This window comes from Cydia fagiglandana, chromosome 6 (genome assembly GCF_963556715.1).
Source record: "Cydia fagiglandana chromosome 6, ilCydFagi1.1, whole genome shotgun sequence".
NCBI lineage: Eukaryota > Metazoa > Arthropoda > Insecta > Lepidoptera > Tortricidae > Cydia > Cydia fagiglandana.
The window spans coordinates 960,897-981,470 of record NC_085937.1 but is presented as its reverse complement, the minus strand read 5'-3'; the positions used below and the strand labels follow the sequence as shown (position 1 = coordinate 981,470).

Genomic DNA, 20,574 nt, shown 5'->3' with positions numbered 1-20,574 from the left:
TGGGTACAAAATTTTATATGTAGGTACCTAGTCTGATTTCTGCTTTAGATTGATAATATAATATTATGTGTCTATTATATATGTGTGTGTATTTTTATTGTGCTCTTACAAAAAAAAGGCTCCTTGTTTCGAATACTTAATTCAACTTTTCGACTAATCTTACACATAAAATAAATAATGTAAACACATCAATCTCTGCCATAAGATAATTTTGTGAGAAACGTTGTCAAATACGTAAGATATCTAATTATAAAATAGTTACGAAATGTGTAGTAATTGTTGTAAAAGCGTGAAAACTCTGTGAAAACTGTACTTTTGTATGCATTGCAAGCTATTGTATTAAGACGTAGCGATTAGTTGTAAATACACATATAAGATCACCTTAAAGATACTTATCATTTCAGCAGAGATGTATTACATTACATAGTATGCATGTGTACTCGTGTTGAGTATATTGATAGCGTTCTAGAGTCCATCGTAACTAACGGGGAAGCTAACAGGGTGCATGTGAAACGTGTGTAACCAATTTTCTCTAAAAATATACGTTTTTAAATAGTGTGGCGCAACCATACTTCGACTCTGCAAAGTCGGAGAGACGCTTAATTAGCAAGTAAAGTGAGCATGTACCAATAAACTTTTTTACTAACTTCGTCATCAAATTACAGAACGAATAAATTAAAATTGAACTTATAAAAACAGACGCGGTAATTATCTCGTTCCACTTGACAACCAAAAAACTGACGATCAAGTCAATCAACAGTTTTTGTCCCCCGATGACCAAGTCTGACATAACTCTTCATTTCATCTGACCACCATTATTTATTTATGTTGCCATTGCTTGAGCGGGCGCAAGACTCATGCGATCCCATAACCAGTGTATTGTGGCGTTTAGATGTTTATTATTTATACATTTAACGGCTTCCTTTAAATGCTTAGCCTAAGTAGTTCGTAATAACCCTACAAAGCAGGAAGTCCCGAGTTCGAATCCTGGTAAGGACATTTATTTGCGTATTTCTTTCCTTATAACAAATATTCGAACGATATTTTGTATTTAAAATGTAAATATTCGTTTCTACGACACAATTAAGTACCTAAGGCTAGAATTTTACACAATTTAGGTTAGGAGGAGATAATAGTTATTTGGTAATTTTTTCGAGATTGTATTTATGTCAGCCTTAGAAGGGCTTGTTTTCCCTACTGGTCTGTTTGAGCCTTAGACTCGCCTATGCTTGGTTAGCGATAGGAATGAGACAGAAGATGAATGGACTAAATAAAAGTAAGAATTTTCTTTACACGAAGCAGTGAAAGTGTATAACAATAGTGTCCGCGGTAACTGACAAAAGATGGAAACCGCTTCCAGCCAGCGTTGCGTATTATTAGGCTTTGATTGTTACAACTTTATAGGAATTGTAAGGCCTGAGAAGTGTCGATTACAAACCCATGTTCAGTTCAGATTTCTCACACTTCATACCAGACATGAATTGCTTTAAGTATTTATATTTAATGTTGATTGTGTATACATACCCACCGTTATTCAAGAGTTGAATGGGATTGTTCCGTATGATATGAATAAACGAAATTGTTTTACGGTGATCAGCAAATAACTCATTAGAAGAGGTGAATTCATTGTGACATGACCAGTGTTCGGCAAACTTGGTGCTACGCCGCGGGATTCCTACTAGAAATCTTTATACGGAGATGACTCAAACGCGATTTTGGTCGAAAAAGTAATTTCACATGACAGATTGTTTTCTTCTAGAATAGAAATACGCGTTGGAAAGAGGAAGGTATGATTAAGATTAGAATAAAAACTGCCTATACATCTCATATGGCCAAATACATAAAAGTCGACCTTAATCTACATATTTTAAAGTTCATAATGCAATCCTACATATAAACTCCGCACTTAAAGCAATTCACTTTAACTTATCCGACAATTACAACCACCGCTTCACGGGGTAACCTTTCAAGCAGTTTCATAAGGTCATAAGCGCTAAGGATTTATAAAGAGGATAATACGTTTTGTACGTAACAGAAACTCAATGAGCTGACCAGTAATAGACTTTAGGTCGTTGGAATAAGGTTTAAGAACGGTTAGTTAAATTTGTTGGGGATAGTACAGCGCCGCCGCTTGATGTATTCCTGTTGAAACAGTATATTCGCAGTCAGTAATCTAACTGCGTAATAAAGTCACAGGCCAATTAGAACGTAGGTACCTACTCTGATATCAGAATGACGTCTAACTGATCTTATTCACTCACTGTACGTTATCTACTTAAAAAACTGGTCAAGTGCGAGTCGGACTCGCCTTTCAAGGGTTCCGTACATCACACAATTTTCAACATTTTTTTTGTACGTGAATGGGTCAATCAAAAACCAGATGTAACATGAAGTTTTCTGGCGTGGTGGCTTATATCTTTACATCTCTGAAGATTAAATGCCGAACAATAGTACAAGTGTCCAAATGCGTAGAGCTGAAAACAGTAAAAACTCGAGCGTCCGACGGGTCGCGCTTCCTACAACTTCCGAAAGTGTTTTAAAAGCGAAGGCCGAAGAGAGTGTCCAGGCGGACAATAAGAACTCCAGCAATACTTTTATATATTTATTACTAAAATTACGAAATTATAAAAATTATAAAAATTGACTCTGAGCGACGTGCGCGTGCTTCAGAGGTGACTCGCCGACTGGTTGGAGCGGCCGATCGGCCGCGCTCTTCTAGCCGTGTGCTGCGTCCCGCACCCCGCAACCCTTCGTGGCCATCAGGTGCTCGTACATCCTCCCGGCGTTGAAAGCCTGGCTTTCAACTAAACAGTTGCAATTCTTTAAGTTGCCTTTCACAGGTCTAGAATGGCGATCTAGTCAACCTTTCGACAACCTGCAACGCGTTTAGCTAGATCCAAAAAATTGCAGAAATTCTTTATGTTGCCTTTCGCGGGTCTAGAATGGAGGTCTAGTCAACCCTTCGACAACCTGCAACCCCATGCTTATAATGTGCATAATGTGCTTGATTGCTTTCGCTTGAAGATGAAAACAGTAGTTTGTTCTTAAACTGTATCTTCTTTAGGTCGTTTTTGGTAGTGTGACAAAGTCCCTTCTACAGAATTCAGTTTTTGTTGCCCTTAATGGGTAGGTAAACCATTCTTCCCTTCGACAACGTCTGTAGTTGGGATAACACACATCTTGTTGATGGCTCTTCTTATTGTTCCTCGATTTGTGATTACATCAGCGACACGATTGACTCCGTCTACACCAGGATACAGACGACTTATCCGCGCAAGTCGCCATTGTAGAGGAGGTAGCTGATCTTCCTTTAGTATGACGAGGTCCCCGACTCGAAGCTCCTGCTGCCTGGTCTTCCATTTTGTGCGTTGCTGAAGCTCTGCGATGTACTCTCGCCGCCACCGGTCCCAGAAGTGCTGTCTCAGTTGCTCTATGCGCTCGTATCTGTTGGGGTACTTAGTAGTGACGGTTCGGGACGGCACTGAAGTGAGAGGCCGTCCGATTAGAAAGTGCCCAGGAGTGAGAGGAGATGGGTCTGTGGGATCCGACGAGAGAGGGGTTAAAGGACGAGAATTTAAAATTGCTTCAATTTGCGAGAACAGAGATCCTAATTCCTCAAACGTCAGGGAAGCCCTACCGGCAATACGTCGAAGATGATATTTAGCTGATTTAACTCCAGCTTCCCAAATGCCACCAAAGTTGGGAGAGTAGGCTGGACTGAACATGAATTTAATTCCTTCCTCATTAGCAAACTCAGTGACCGACTGACGACTAGACTTAATTAATTTACTCAGTTCATTGTTAGCACCCTTAAAATTTGACCCATTATCACAAAATATTACAGATGGCTTACCTCTGCGAGACACAAACCGTCGCAGGGCTAAAATAAATGCTTCCGTACTAAGGTCGCTTACCAGCTCAAGGTGCACCGCTTTAGACGCTAGGCATACAAATATGCATAAGTAACATTTGGAAGTGCGGCTTCCTTTCCCTTTCTTACTAGCAATCATAAACGGACCTGCCATATCGACACCACATGTATAAAAGGCGTACGGGGAGCTTACTCGTTCAAGTGGTACATTACCCATTATTGGTTGCACAGGGTTTCCTCTAAACCGGATACAGACTACGCACTTTTGCACTATGCTACGGGCCAAGTTCCTGCCTCCTACGGGCCAAAATAATTCCTTAATTGAAGCTAAGAGAAGTTGAGGACCGGCATGAAATAAGCGCAAGTGTTCGTGTCTCATTATCAGTCTGGTCAGTCGATGCTTAGCATCCAATATGATAGGATGTTTTTTATCGTATTCAAATTGCGAGTTTTGGAGTCGACCCCCTACTCGCAGGACTCCATCAGAGTCAATGAACGGATTTAATGACAGCAATTTTGACCTACGATTTACTGACTTATTTTGAGCAATATCTTTGATTTCACTATCAAAGCATTCAGACTGACATGCCTTTACGAGACATTGCAACGAATGGTCTAATTCGGTAATATCTAGCTGTCCAGATAATTTTGGCTTATGAACCTTACAATTATTTATGAAGCGTACATATGCGTAAGTTCGCTTCATTTTGTTAAATTCGGAAAACCTATCAAACTGTATGACCCCATCACTCGTGACTCCTACATGGCACTTTATGTCACTGCTTTCCTTAGAAGGTTTTGTCTCTGGCAAATCGACAGTAAGTATACGTGCATGGGTTTGAATAGGCCAGTCACAAGGCTCGGACTTTAGAAATGGTGGCCCGAACCACCAAAGCGAACAAGAGATTAAGGATTTAGGATCAGTACCTCTGGACGCAATGTCTGCAGAGTTTTTGTCGGTAGGTATATGATTAAAAGTATAGCCTGGCGTCAACTCGTGTATTTCATTTACGCGGTTGCATACAAAGGCCTTTAAGTCTTGAGTATGAGCTTTAAGCCATCCTAACACGACAGTACTATCGGTCCAAATGAACTTCTTTTGTATGTCACAACGTAGTGACTTACAAACCTTGTCACATAGCCTCGCTCCTAAGAGCATTCCACATAATTCAAGCCTCGGGATAGTGACCTGTTTAATTGGGGCCAACCGCGTCTTTGCACACAATAATCTAACGTTAACTTCGTTATTATAATCCACTGAACGCAAATAGACACATGCGGCGTATGCATTCTGAGAAGCGTCAACACAGCAATGCAATTCGATATATTTTGGGTTATCACCTAACACACGCCTATTATTATTTATTATTATGTTTATATGGGCCTATGAGTGTCGCCTCGACCAAGCTGTGATCTATTGTGACGGCCCTTTAAAGTTCATTACTAATGCCCGTTGAATCCAGGAAGTTCCAGATTCTTTGGGCCGTAATGCTCTGTACCTCATAGGGTTCCAGTATATGTCGCCCTAGGTAGGTACTTCTTTTGGACATTAGTGGTCCGCAGGAGCAGAGAATGTGCATAGCAGTCTCCTCTGACTCTTGGCAGAACCTGCATGTCGCATCTTGTTTTTTCCCTATTTGAAACATGTGTTTGTTCAACTTGCAGTGTCCAGTCAAAATTCTAGTCACCGCACAAGTTTTGTGTCTTTTGAGCCCTAGAAGCTCCTTAGCAGTTTTGCTGTTGAACCCTTTGATTAGAGCTTTCGAGTGTTCTTGTCCTTTTACGAACTTCCACCAATCGATTGCTCTCGTTTTTTCTATGTTGTTGAGCAGAGAATATGCATCCCGTTTTGTGGTTCCACAAAACGGTTCTGGGCCGACCAGGGGTGTGTCTGCGCCCTTTCTAGCAAGTTCATCCGCTTCTTCGTTTCCGTTAATGTCGGAGTGCCCTGGTACCCATCTAAGTATAACTTTGTTGGAATAAGCCAGTGCATTTAGGTTTGATTTACAGTTCTGGACTAGTTTTGAGTTTGACTCAAGAGATTCTAGTGCCAGCAGAGCAGCCTGGCTGTCTGAGTTGATGTAGATATGGTGGTGTCTTAGGTTTCTATCCAGGTTGATCTCCGCACATTTGTTGATGGCGAAGACTTCTGCCTGGAAGATTGAGGCCTGTGTGCCCATGCTGACGCTAGCTCTGAACTTAGGTCTCTCACCATAGATCCCACATCCTACATCATTGCCTTTCTTGGAACCATCCGTATACCAAATAAGGCTTCCCTCTTCGACGAACATTTGGTCGTTAGTCCATTTGTCTCTAGGAGGTATTTCTACTGTGTACAGTTTAGTAAAGTGACATTGAGTGTGCGTGTCATCTGTGGGCATGCTAAGGGTTCTATTTGCAAAAACCCAGGCCTTTAGTTTGGTTAATGCTTGAGAGCGCCATTTTGGCCTATTTAGCGTGCAGATTCTGTAGACGCACTGCTTGGCCTCCTTTTGCACCTGCAAGTGGAGTGGTATAATATCCAGCAGTGCATCTAGGGCCGCTCCCGGTGTCGAGGAGAAGGCGCCTGTTGCTGTTAAACAAGCCGTGCGTTGCAGGCTGTTTAATGTGTCTATTGCCGTCTTTTGGTTGGTTTTGTTACACCAGACTGCGGAAGCGTAGGTGATAATTGGCCTCACTACAGCTGTGTATAACCACATAGCAATTTTGGGTCTTATGCCCCATCTTGCTCCTGCCATGCGACAGCATGACCACATGGCCATTTTTGCTTTTTGTGTGATGTTCCTCAGGTGAGGGTTCCAAGTTAACTTTTGGTCGAAGGTGACCCCCAGGTACTTGACCTCGTCTGAGAATGATATTATTTGTCCATTAAGTCTTGGTTCTGTGAGCTTTTCGAGCTTGCGTTTTCGTGTGAATGGTACTATCACGGTCTTGCTCGGATTAATGGACAAGTCATTTTCTCGACACCATTTGAATATGGTGTTTAGAGCTCCTTGCATTAGGTTGGATATCGTGTGGAGGCATGGGCCTTTGATGATGACTACAAGGTCGTCGGCATATCCTTGTGTGTCATAGTCTTGGCCTGACATAATTGCAAGAAGTTGGTCCACTGCTAGGGTCCATAAGAGTGGGGATAGAACGCCTCCTTGTGGGCACCCTTTTGTGGTATAAAATTCATGCTCTACAGTATTGAGGGTTAGAGTGGCTACTCTATTCGAGAGCATGCTATGTACCCATCTGGTGGTGGTTTCGTCTACTCCCTTTGATTTCATACCATTGAGTATGGTCTCTGTGGGCGTATTGTCGAAAGCACCCTCGACATCAAGGAACGCACATAGAGCGGTTTGCTTATCCTCTAGGGTTTTCTGCACCTTGTCAACCAGGTCAAGTAGGGCAGTCTCCGTAGATTTTCCCTTTTGGTAAGCATGTTGGTTTACACTTAGTGGTCTTTCCACAAGGTAATTGGCTCTAATGTGCTGATCAATGATTCTTTCCATCGTTTTAAGTAAGAACGATGTTAGACTGATAGGTCTGAAGGATTTAGGCTGTGAGTAGTCCTTTTTCCCTGCCTTTGGTATAAAGCGTACCTTGACCCGAGTCCATTTATCTGGTATAATTCCCCACGCGAAGCTTGCTCGGAATATTCTGGCCAGATGCGGGAGGAGGAGGTCTTGTCCCTGCTGTAAAAGCGCCGGAAACACTCCATCTTCTCCCGCTGATTTAAATGGTTTGAATTTTCCTAATGCCCATTTAATTTTGTTTGGTCTAAAGATGTTAGTTGCCAAATTCCAGTCGGTATTGCGTACCCTATGGATTTGAGGGTTCCTTTGGGCGCAAAGTTGTGTATTACTGGTTGAGTACGAACCGGGGAAGTGGGTGCCTCTGAGCAAGTCCAGAGTTTCCTCTTCTGTGTTCGTAAATGAGCCATCTGGTCTTTTGAGAAGACCAAGATAGTTGGTTGGTGTCTTGGAGAGTATTTTGTGAATTCTCGCACCTTTATGAGTTTGGGCAATCTCTTCACAGAACCTTCTCCATGACCTTCTTTTTGCTTTCCTGATTTGTTTATTATATTCAGTCAACGCTTTACCATACCTTTCCCACCCATTCGGCGTGGTCGAGTGATTGAATATGCGACGTGTGGACCTGCGAAGGTTTTCTAGCTTTTTATTCCACCACGTCGTTGTGTTAGTAGTTTTTGCCTCTTTCAGCGGGCAGGCTTGTTCGTAGGCCCTACGTATGCCTTCTGATATTAAGTTAACTGCCATGTTGAGAGAGTCTTGTGTTTTTACATATTTTGGGACATCCTTTAGACGGTTTTCGAGGTCTGCCTTATAGGCTTCCCATGACGTTTCTTTTGGATTTCTGCGTGTAAGTGGTTCCCTACCTAGAGAGCCTTTAACACTGAACAAAATATGTCTGTGGTCCGACATTGAGTTTTCGCTACTGACCCGCCAGTCGGCTAGGCAGTTTGCCGCCTTTTCAGTCGCGAAGGTTATATCTAATACTTCTTGCCTAGCTCTAGTTACGAAGGTGGGCGTGTTGCCCTTATTCAACAAGTGCAGACAATTGGTAAAGATGAATTGGGATAGTAACTCACCCCTTTTGTTAATTCCAGTGCTCCCCCAGATGGTGTGGTGGGCGTTGGCGTCACATCCCACAATAAGTTCTGCCTTTTGTGCCTGAGCGTACTCTAGCACTTTAGTCAGTTCTTCTGTGGGATCTTGCTTCTCTCCGGGCAGGTAGGCGGAGCAGACTATTACCTTGAGTGCTCCTCTCCCTTTGAGATCGACGTAGGCAGCTACTTGATCTTCGCTGCATAGTTCTGTAACAGGCAAGAAGTTAATATTTTTGTTAAATACGATGCAGGCTCTCGGTTTGGTTCCTTTTTCGTAGATTAGTACCTTTCCTGCTCTGTTCAGTCCTGATGCCATGGACTTGGTGTTGATCCATGGTTCTTGTATGAGGGCGATGTCCAGGCCATTTTCGCCAAAAAGTTTTTCCATGACCGCTGTGGCCGCTATGGCGTGGTGGAGATTGGCCTGGAGGAACATCACCCCCCTGCCCCCGAATGCGTCTTTGTTATTTGCCACCGCGGTGGGCACTGGTGCGCCCTTGGTGGCCCCCTCTATCCCCTTTAACCCTTGGGCGGTTGTTGCCCCTGGATCCTCCCCGGTTGGCGAGAAACCGCTGCAAGCCCGATGGTCCTGGTTTGGGATTGGGTGTTTGGGAATCCGCCCGTTTTGGACCTGAAGGCACCTTTCGGGCGGGCTTTTGGGATAAGGTGGTAGGAGGGGTAGGGTTTGCATCCTGCGGTGGTGGGTCTTGGGAAGGTTGAGTTTCTGGCTGATGGGTCTTTGGTTGGCCCTTTAGCCGAAACTGGACCTCCCGGAAACCTAAGTTTGCCTTTAGGCCCTTTTTTTGTAGATTCTCCACCGACACGTCGTCTAGAGATAGGGTTACCATAACCCCACTCTTCTCGACTTTGGTGTGGAGAATCTTCCAATACTCTGTGTACAGCCCCTGGTTCTGTGCATAGAGTAGAGATAGCGACTGTCTTACCTTAGAGTCGTCTATCTCTGGGATAAACACCATCCCTATATTAGGCTTGGGAAGCTCATTTTCAGGGATGACCCCGAGGTTGGCTTCCGGCCATGGTTTTAGGGACGGTGTTATTTGTTCAAGCCAGGCTTTTGATCTTTGGTCACTACAGGTGATGAGTAACCAGCCTGGCTTGTATGCGTAACCCTTGAACTTTGGTCCCTCGTCCATCTCCAGAGTCGCAATCTTTTGCAAGATGGTGTTGCAGAGGGTCTCCAATTGCGCGACACTCATCGGCTTGGAGTCCTTGATTCCGACTCGGACTTGGCTGAGGACCTCGTTGTAGGGTTGTGAGGGTTGGGGTTGGGTTGGGGGGGTCACCGTCACCCTTGGGTTCTTGCAGATGTTACCCTGCGGTGACTTCTCCTCCGAGCGCGGCCGTTTGGCCGATTTTGGCTCGGGTCTGGAGTGTGTGGACCCGAACTTGTGCCCCATTTTTTTGAGTTCCGCGAAGCTCTTTGCGGACAGTTGTAGCGCCTCCTCATGCGCAACTCCCAGTCCTCTAAGAGCTTTGTAGCGGCCCTTCGCAGAGCCCGTCAATTTCTTGACGGACTTACGTGTTTCAGGGTTGGGAGCCTCCGTTGGGTTGTTTGGGCAATGAGTATCGCTCCTTTCAACCGTGTCGGCGCTCTCCACTCCCTCCATGGCTTGCTCCGATGTATGGGCAGAATCTTCCGCACCTACCATCAGGGGCATTAGTTCCTGGCATAGGTCTTCCAGGGTACCTTCAGTTTTTTTGTTTTTTGCGTTCTCCATACAAATCCCACGAGAAGCTAGGGAAAAATGTTGTCAGTTTCCAGCAGAGCCCCGCTTGCCGGAACAAGGCAAAATACACCTCGAGGTTGCCCGGTATCGAGGGTCATCGTTAGCGACTGAGCTCCCCCTCAGCCACGCATCTCTCGGCACGATTGGTCCACCTTAGATTGGGGTTTTTTAGTAGAGGTTGTCTCCTCTTGGAGTGGAGTAGGATTGTTGGTGTGTAAGGGAAGTCTGGGGTTTGCATTCCGGAGCCCAAATGTGCGGAAAAGTTATTCCGCACATTCAAGCTCCGGACTGCAAACCCCAGGAGAAGGAAGGTTGAGACGGGAATAAAGACAGGAAGTGATGTTTTGGATCATAGGATTAAAGACGGGATTTTAGGGTGAGGAAAGGAACACCTGGCGGGTGGGGATGCCACATCACTTGGCGTGGCCCACGTCAGGCGGTGCCCCCATACTTTGCTACTAGTGGTCCGGGGTATGTTGGTAAATATAGCGACGCCCGATCCGACCACTAGCATTGCCCAGGAGGGACGACCCACCCACCAATGAGACCCTGGGTGGGTTCGGCCCTGATCCGCGGCGGCAGATACAGGGACGACGGGGACGTGTATGGTGGACTTGAGGTGTCGGCCAATAGCCCAGCGTCGCATACCTGAGCGTACCTACTCCCTCCACCCCCCCAACACACGCCTAGGTACTTTGATTTGTGACAGAAGAGCAAAATCTTTCACCAGCTTCGACCAACTCTTTGCAAACTCGTCAGGAACAGGCTGGTCCCAATCAAGTTTTTCGCTCCATAGGCGCTGAAGTAGAATCTTAGCAGTGACTATGCATGGACACATCAGTCCCAGCGGATCAAAGGTTTTGCTTGTAGTGGAAATAACTGACCTTTTTGTACATACAGCCGCGGGTTCTTGATCCCTTGAAAATTGCAACGTATCCGATACTGGCGAATAGTTAAGACCTAGAACACTAGACTCTTTAGACAAGTCGAGAGACGTTGACGCGTTTTCGTTGCCTTCAAACAATTCTACGCAGTTCGTACGAAATTTACGCAAAGGCAAACAGGCAGAATCTAAGACTTTTACTACGCCGTAAGCAATATGTTTTAGTTCTTCTACAGAATCAGCTCCCGTATTTAGGTCGTCTACATAAAAATCGTTTTTTATCACGTTTGAGACCACGGCGTCTGGACACTCTAATGACAACTGCAAAAGACAGCGTGTACTTAAAAATGGGGCTGACGAAGTCCCATATGTTACTGTATTAAGTTGAAAAACTTGTATGGGTTGATTTTCACTGTCGCGCCATAAAATTAACTGCAAATAACGCTGCGATGGGTCTACTTCAATTTGGCGGTACATTTTCTCTATATCAGCAATTAAAACAAACTTGTGCTGTCGAAAACGCAATAAAAGAGACATCAAATCACTCTGTACGATGGGACCAACACGCTGGATGTCATTTAAAGACTTTCCAGATGACGTTTTGCATGACGCATTATAAACTACCCGCAATTTCGTAGTTTCGCGATTTTCGCGCACCACAGCATGATGTGGTAGGTACACACCGAATTTAGGACGCTCAATTTTAGTTAAATGACCTAAATCACTATATTCTTGCAAAAACTCTTTATATTTTTGTTTTAGGTTAGGCTGTCTAGCAAACTTTTTTTCTAAATTTTCTAAACACTTTTTTGCTGTGTTGAAATTATGCCCTAGCGCCTCCTCAGGCGCCTCCTTCAGAGGAATTTGAACAGAAAACCTCCCATTAGGTAATCGAGAAAAGGTTTCTACAAAATGCTGCTCACAGAGCTGCTCCTCCGGAGAATAGGTTTTTTCAGAAGGTAAATCATCAATTAACCAAAACCTTTCTAGTGAGTCACGAATCTCTTGACTAAAGTTGCAAACAACGTTTGATGTTGTATGATAATTGGGCGTAGATCCCGCAACTAACCACCCTAATTGAGTATTCTGCAAAACCGGTTTATCTTTGCCTAAGTTTATCATCTCAGGTATGACCATGGCCCAATACACTTTCGATCCCAACAGAATGTCTACCTCTGAAGGAGAATAAAATCTCGGGTCCGCAAGCTCAAGGTCACTCGGTATCTCAAATTCAGTTGTGTCTATTGGAAACTCAGGCAATACACTGGTAATATCTGGGATTACCAAACATTTGACATTTATGTCATACGTTCGAACCCGAGAGCTTATTTGAAGCCGACATTCTTCCGAAATACGAGTTACATTTTTGTTTATTCCAGTAATATTTACGAACTTTGTGTCTGTATCTATGCGTAACCGCTTTTTAAACGCATTCGTAATAAACGAAGACTGACTCCCGGGGTCCAAAAATGCACGCGCTGTATATGCTTTACCATTGCAAACTACCTTTACTAAAGCGGTACATAGCAAGGCCTGACCTTCAGATTCCTCAGATACCACCGCCGACAACACCACCGGCGCAGCAGAGGTACTAGGCGTCGATTTCTCTACTTCCACGTTTTGTTTATGTAACAACGTATTATGCTTCTTTTTACAAATGCGACAACAACCTCGCAAGTTACATTGGAATGCATTGTGACCTTTACGAAAACAATTTTTGCATACTCGAAGCTTAGAAACCTCATCAAATCGTTCTTCAATATTCATTTCTTTTAATTTGGGACAGTCATATAACCGATGAGCCTGGCTACACATATCACACGTGAGGTTTGATTTCTCGTCTACTGTAGTCGCAAAACTTTTATATTGAACAGGTTGCCCTTTAGGTTTTTGTTCCCGCGACCCAAATTTATGGTCACCCTTGTCAGAGTGATTATTGTATGATGTTTCTAAAGGATTACTAATATGTTGCATAAAATTTATTGCCATATTTTACTTTCGCATAGCAACCCTTGGCAGAATCATCATTTCGCAGAATTACTTTTTGCATAAGTTTCATGGCATACTGTTGTTTCGCACAATTTTGTAAAGCAGAATAATGCAATGGCATAATCTCAATTTGAAGAATAATACTATAATCGAATAATTGTTTTGCCGAAAATTGCGTCGCATAATATGTACTTGGCATACTGTCTTTTCGCACAATTTCCTTAGGCAGAATAATTCATTGGCATACTGTTGATGAGAATAATATTTTGATGGATAGTTAGTTTCTCGCCGAAATAGGTACCCTACTACACCAATGAATACCTACTCCAACAGTACCTATTGAGCAGGGGTCGCAGTTCTAACCTAACCTACACTTCTGGAAGCAGTTTCTTTTGAGCAGGGGTCGCAGTTCTAACCTAACCTAACCTACACTTCTGGAAGCAGTTTCTTTTGAGCAGGGGTCGCAGTTCTAACCTAACCTAACCTACACTTCTGGAAGCAGTTTCTTTTGAGTAGGGGTCGCAGTTCTAACCTAACCTAACCTACAGTTCTGGAAGCAGTTTCTTTTGAGTAGGGGTCGCAGTTCTAACCTAACCTAACCTACAGTTCTGGAAGCAGTTTCTTTTGAGGGGTGTGTAATGATCCGTATAACAATTTTTGATATATTTTCAAAATATATAACAACTTTTGATATAATTTCATGGTGTATAATCACTTAAGCGGTATAATGAACTTTTGATATAACAACAAAATAACTATTTTCATGGGATATAATGTTTAATCGATATAAAAGCTATTCGATATAACGTTTACTGGATATAATGAATATTTGTTATAAGTATTTATGGTATAATGTATTCAAATGTATAATAATAAGTTGAGGTTATAATAAAAAAAGTCGGTTCTGGCGCTTCGCCGGCCGCTACCGCGGCACGCTCGCTTCGCTCGCTCGGCTCGCGCGCTGTAGGGTCGCAGTTCTACCTAACACTCCTCCTCGCTTCGCTCGTCGTCGTACCTAACTGAGATCTGCCTTAAGTTCGAATACGTAGGTTGTTATAATAGTAGTAAATATTACAAATTATACCAGTACTACATTATGCCAACTGAGCGTTATATCGAACTTAATTATATACGCTGTTAATGTTAGATTAGAAGTTGTTATATTACAAGTTCATTATACTTGACGATAGTTAGACTCTTTAAGAATATACCATGTATTGTTATAGCAAAAGTGCATTATGTCCCTCAATCGTTATATCGACTAAAAATATATCAAAAGTTGTTATATGGACCGTTACGCACCCTCTTTTGAGTAGGGGTCGCAGTTCTAACCTAACCTAACCTACAGTTCTGGCAACAATTTCTTTTGTGTAGGGGTCGCAATTGTAACCTAACCTAACCTATAGTTCTGGCAGCAATTCCTTTTATGTAGAGGTCGCAGTTCTAACCTAACTTAACCTGTAGTTCTGGCAGCAATTCCTTAACATTCTGCGAAATTCAAGTCTACAATATGAGCAATATGCCATAAGAAATTCGGTGGAATGTAATTTATGCTACATACAATTCTGCGTATGTAAAATCGACGATAGTAGTATTCTGCTATTCAAAATTCTGCCAAATGAATGTTATGCGACATGACAGTTATGCTAATTATACAATTATGCAAAAGTATCATTCGGTTAAAAATGTTTCTGCGAAACCTGCTATGCGAAGTGTATTTCGGACAATCGTTATTATGCAAGATAAAGGGAAGCCGTTTCTAAAACATCAGCACGGCTCCGCAAAAACGAATAGAATTCATTTAGAGTGGGCAAATCTTTAAGACTACATTTAAGTTCCTCCCATTTTTTACTTGTTGTTACATCCAATTTCACAGATACCATAAATATAATGAGCGCATCCCACTTGTCAGTAGGCTGCCCTAGTGTTTCGAGAGCTCGCAAGTGTTTAGAAAAATGGTCGACAACAAACCTGAGAGCTTTGTAAGACTCCTTTGACATACATTCAAAATTAAATAGTGCCTTTAAATGGTTATTAATTAAAATGTTTTTGTTGTTGTACCGTTCGCATAAAAGATCCCACGCAAGATTGTAGTTATTTGCACTGAACTCGATTGACTTAATAACTGTACTCGCACTCCCTTCCAAGGATGAGCGTAAATAATGAAATTTATTAATCAGCGGAATATTGTTGTTGTTATGTATCATCGACTCAAAACTGTCCTGTCACGGTCGCCACTATTGTCCAGGCGGACAATAAGAACTCCAGCAATACTTTTATATATTTATTACTAAAATTACGAAATTATAAAAATTATAAAAATTGACTCTGAGCGACGTGCGCGTGCTTCAGAGGTGACTCGCCGACTGGTTGGAGCGGCCGATCGGCCGCGCTCTTCTAGCCGTGTGCTGCGTCCCGCACCCCGCAACCCTTCGTGGCCATCAGGTGCTCGTACAGAGAGATAATACCTACAGGATGGCCAAAAATAAAAGTGTATTTCCGTAGCCAGGGAGGTTTTGGGATTATACTGAGCAACTTTTAGTATGGGACCAACCCCGAAATCGCGAAAAAAGAAGTATCCTCCCATAGAAAACGGACCAGCCTAAATGTATGAAACAGCCAAATTTTTCCTCGCGATTTCAGCGTTGCACGTTGGCAACGGGAATACACTTAGTTTATTTTTTAGCCACCCTGTATACCTAGTACTTTTTAAAACACGTAACAATAGTAACCTAATCAATCAGTACAGTCAGCAACAGAAGTTGCTAAGCGGGTGAGTGGTTTAAAATGATCTGGACGCGACTTTATAGTTAAGACAATAAGAGCATGTCAAGGTAATTTTGAACACCTCGCCCGCTTAGCAACTTCTGCTGTTGACTGTACTACAAGTACCATTGCGGCTATGCGCTAGTTGCAGCTTAGTCGCATTTTTTGTCTTCAGTCCGACTCACGCTTGAAGCTAAAGGCACGCCACTTTGGGACGCTTCGGGACTTCGGCCTTATGCGGATATCGGCCTATGGCCTTTGCAATAGCTGTCTACATCACGTTTCACTTAAACCATTGCGGTTGTGTCCCTAAAAAAACGTTAACCGCATTTATGTTCTTAAATCCGACTCACGCTTGACTCTAGATTTCTAATAGGTTTTCCTGTCATCTTTAGGTAAAGGACTATTTTGCGTATTTTTTTCAGAATTTTAGACCCAGTAGTTTCGGATAGAGGGGGGGGGAATGGTCATTTTTTGTCTATTTTCTTGAATAACTTCTAAACTTTTTATCCTAAATTTATAACAAAAATATATTTGAGATTCTTAAAATGAGCTCTTTCGTTTGATATGTAACACGATATAGTTTTCAAAACTTTGTTTTTTAATTTTATCGTTTACCCCCCAAAAGTAGCCCCTATGTTTAAAATTCATTTGTTGACGTTACATATCCATCTTTGGGTCACAGACTTACATATGTGTACCAAATTTCAACTTAATTGGTCCGGTACTTTCGGAGCAAATTGGCTGTGACAGACGGACAGACGGACAGACAGACGCACGAGTGATCCTATAAGGGTTCCGTTTTTTCCTTTTGAGGTACGGAACCCTAAAAATATATATTTTAGGAAAAATTGAAAAATTCACTGCTTCGGGCAAGACTCGAACTTGCGGCCTTTCGGAACTGAGCTTGCAAAACTTACCAGAAGCGTACGAATGAATATGTCCATTCTTTGCTTTTTGCTTACACGCCTTAGATAGGGGCGTAGCAACATCTACTGTAAGATTCTATCTTAACGGTACCAGAGTTCCTAGTTATATTGAGTATTTTGCATTTTTATATATCTTTGTATAAAAAATATAGTATCACTCGCAGATGTATCTGCTTGAAAAATAATTCAATCAGGTTTACTCAAATATCATATTTTCCGCTTCTAAGGGAACCCCCACACTAGCGTCTCCCAAGCGTCGGCGTGTAACTCAACTCTAAGGTTGCTGCTCGACGCAACGTTAGCGCAAACGCGTAGCGACCCTGTTCCATAGCGCTGGTGAGACGCAGACGCTGAAAAACGCTAGAGTGCAGGGGTCTCTCTAAACCGTTACCTTAGTCAAGTTACTGTTCCAGGCGATGTATACCTTCTATGTCGTCACCGTCAGCATCGTTTTTGCGGCAATAAATCAAATAAAATAAAAGGCATTGGGCTAGCGTGTGATAGCCGATCGATGCGCATACATTTGGGGCCCGAGTCGGCGCGATGCATAAAACATGCGCTTGCACATCTACAGCGACAGATGGCAGCAGGGTTGCCAGATTTATTGTGAACTTATTTGACAAATTAAACAACAAAGTCGAGCATTGAGGTGTAGAGTCTGGCCAGCGAATCATGTCACAAGCTTTTTTTTTTATTTTTTTATAAGGCAACTTTTTTCCTATTAAATAATCTGTCAGTTTTTCAAGCTGTCATTTAATTTCATAGTAGCTTTATTGCCAGGTACGGTTTTTATTAAAACTCCCGCTTTTTTTGTGCCACGATTCGCTGGCCAGACTCTATGATTGAATTGCTATTACAAATTACAATATTTTATTTAGTTTTAACGTAATATTTCTATAAAAATATTGTAATATGTAGCTGTATGCTAGTTTTAAGGTATTTATCTATGGGCTACTAGTTGCCAGAAATAAAGCTTTTAGGTACAGACGTCAAATTTTTATACTACATTTGGTGTTTAGGATAAACTATTGGTTTAAGCTTGGTTCTATAATAACTCTTTTTCAGCGCACAAATGTTTTTAGAGCGCAGTTTTTTGTAAAATGCACATGTATAAACTATAAAGTCTATTCTATATACCTAGTTCTTGCATTAGCTGGAGCAGGAGGCCTACAAATTCAAAAATATCTCCGCTTTCACCCCAAACTTGCAAAGAAATACGGACAGTCTATCGTCGAACTTTCATGTTCGCGATAGCTCCGAATGCTGATAAAATGCCTTATATTTAAGCCAGAGAGGCAACCCTATCTATCATTGATTTATCCGATACCCGATAAGGTTCGCTGAGATATGATTCTGTGCTTGATAAAATTGAAATTCTGACGTTTTACATTGCTGCCGAGTTAGGTATCGGAGTAAATCTGGACACTGCGGATATTTCATATACAGCTGTACTTTCACAGTAAATCGCCTAAAAACACGTAAGACTCATGGTGGCTCTAAAAATAAGATTTTATCAGATATTCCTGCGAGTTTCGGCGTGAAAATATTCTGACAGATTAACTGTAGGTACTGTCTGTACTTACCGGTCAATAATGTACTGTGTACTACGTATTTTTTTAACTTTATGGTGCACAATATAGAATATTTACTTACTTAAATACCTACTGTGAAATGAACCTATATATGTTCTATCTCAATACCTACTACCTTAAATGAAAACAAAACGATTAAACACCTCATATTCTCCCTATCTCCAAACGACAGTAATATCAGTAATTATATGAATAAGTAAGTCATTATCATTGGAAGCCATACTCGTAATTTCCAGATAAAAGTATATAGTTATAATAATAATGCTCCGGTTATGAATATCTTGAAGCCTGCAATCAACATGGCACGCGAGAGTTGTTTCAAACGCTATCCTAGACACTACTCACAATATACTTAGGTACTTGAAGTCCTGGGCCAATCGATTATGACAAACACCAATCGAAAAGTAAAAAATTACCGGGATGACAAATGTGACCTCATCATTGCCATAAATCCATACAAAATATTCGATAGATGGCCCATAGCCCCTAGTCGCATATTATAGTCGCGAACCGATTGAGTGACAATGGTTCTGACTGTTCAGTGTTCACCTTCCGCTTGGATGCTACTGATTACCTTCGTCAACTAATCTAGTGGTTAGTATGTAGGTACTTCCTTCTAGCACTGAGTCATCAGTGACCCCATCCTTGTCCTAAATGCATCATAGTGCGAAGATGTGGTCTGGACCCCTTCTGTGTTCCTTCATTGGAATCATTCTTGGGCCAGTATATCTGAAGAATACGCAATATTTTATTATACTTATTCTTTATTAAAAGAAGCCTTGGATACCCTAATAAGTACATTACTACAGCTAAGGACCCTAGTCGCAGCCACCGCGCTCATGAAGCTATTGTAATATCATCTGCGCACACGCAAGTTTGACCGACGGCGAGACATCACGCACTAATACCTGCTGTAGTTACATTTTATCCTCCATTATGGAACTATAAAATACGTTAATGTATTCGTTTATGAAAAAATGCGAATAGAAATAAAAGACATGTTTTCATTTTGAATCAACCGTTATCAATATTTTTATAGAAATTAATTTCACAGGTACGAGTATAACATATTTCGTAGCATTTTCATTTCATATGAAACATTTTTCAACGAAATGGAAAGACACAAATGGCAATACATACTTACAAAATGTTATGGCTGTGATCTATTACGCAACCCGGCAGGGCCAGGAGGCCCGCCGCGGAACCACCGGAACTTCGGACACCCTTCGGCCAAAACTCCTACTTGGTGAAGGTCGCTAGAGGTTCAATCGCCACATTCGTAACGCTCACCACAAAATAATAAGAATTCGCATTATGTCGAGATTTCAACTTCACTAGACTCAGGACAAAAATAACCTACTAGTAAAACCCCTTCAGTTGTCTGGACCACCCAGAAAAAAGTAATCAATAGGTCAATTATCCAATCAATTAGATTTAAATCGAAGTAAGCTCTACTACGATGTACTATTAATGAATGTCCTACGTTTCTATGTAATTAGTTAGTTGGTATTGGATAGGAAGCGAAAGCAATAGAAAGAATCCGCCAAGGACCGAGCTTTCAAAAAGAAACGCCGTTTATTATCTCATAAAGGTGTATAGGAAAAATATTGCAACCAGTATTCTACCTGAGGCGTCAGAAACATAAACATTATCCCATCCAATTTTTACCGTTTTAAGGTTGACTCAGCCGGAGCTTCTGGCGCTTTGTTTTCTATGGAAAGCACCACGTGATCACCGATCAGCCGTCATAGGAAATGACATGTCAGACGCCTCGGGCACGACCCGATCTAGCTTGAGTCATCCTTTAGTCTTCATGCAAATGGAAAATTTAAAATAATTACTGGGAACATGTGTATACAGTGTATACTATACACACATCATTGGCATGATACATTTGTAATTATATTGTAGATTCGTTTATACGAGTGGTGTTTAGAATGTTGGTGTAGGTCTTATTTACAATATTATTTCTCATTTGGTCCTATTAAGTACACTCAATCCATTGACCTCGGAACCCGTCCTGCCTGTCCATCTTTGAAGTATAAATTAAACGAATTATACGAATTAAAAAATATAAATGTATATATTTTTTAATTCCTAAATTAACCCTTCGAGTGGCATTGTCCTCCTCGAGGTCTCTACGGTAAGTGGCGGAGGCCGCGAGAAGGACAGACATAACAA

General features: G+C 42.0%; 2 protein-coding genes across 2 annotated transcripts in view; one reads left to right on the top strand and one right to left on the bottom strand.

Moving 5' to 3' along the window:
- LOC134664921 (uncharacterized) overlaps positions 1-20,574 on the top strand; it is a 142,570-nt gene that overhangs the window by 102,216 nt on the left and 19,780 nt on the right. The window lies entirely within an intron of this gene.
- On the bottom strand, positions 7,669-10,438 carry LOC134664911 (uncharacterized). The gene is made up of 2 exons (XM_063521623.1): positions 8,773-10,438; positions 7,669-8,693 (listed from the first exon to the last, which is right to left on the bottom strand). Exon 1 carries the CDS (start codon positions 10,223-10,225, stop codon positions 8,951-8,953), a length of 1,275 nt encoding a protein of 424 aa, XP_063377693.1. The 5' UTR covers positions 10,226-10,438; the 3' UTR covers positions 7,669-8,693; positions 8,773-8,950.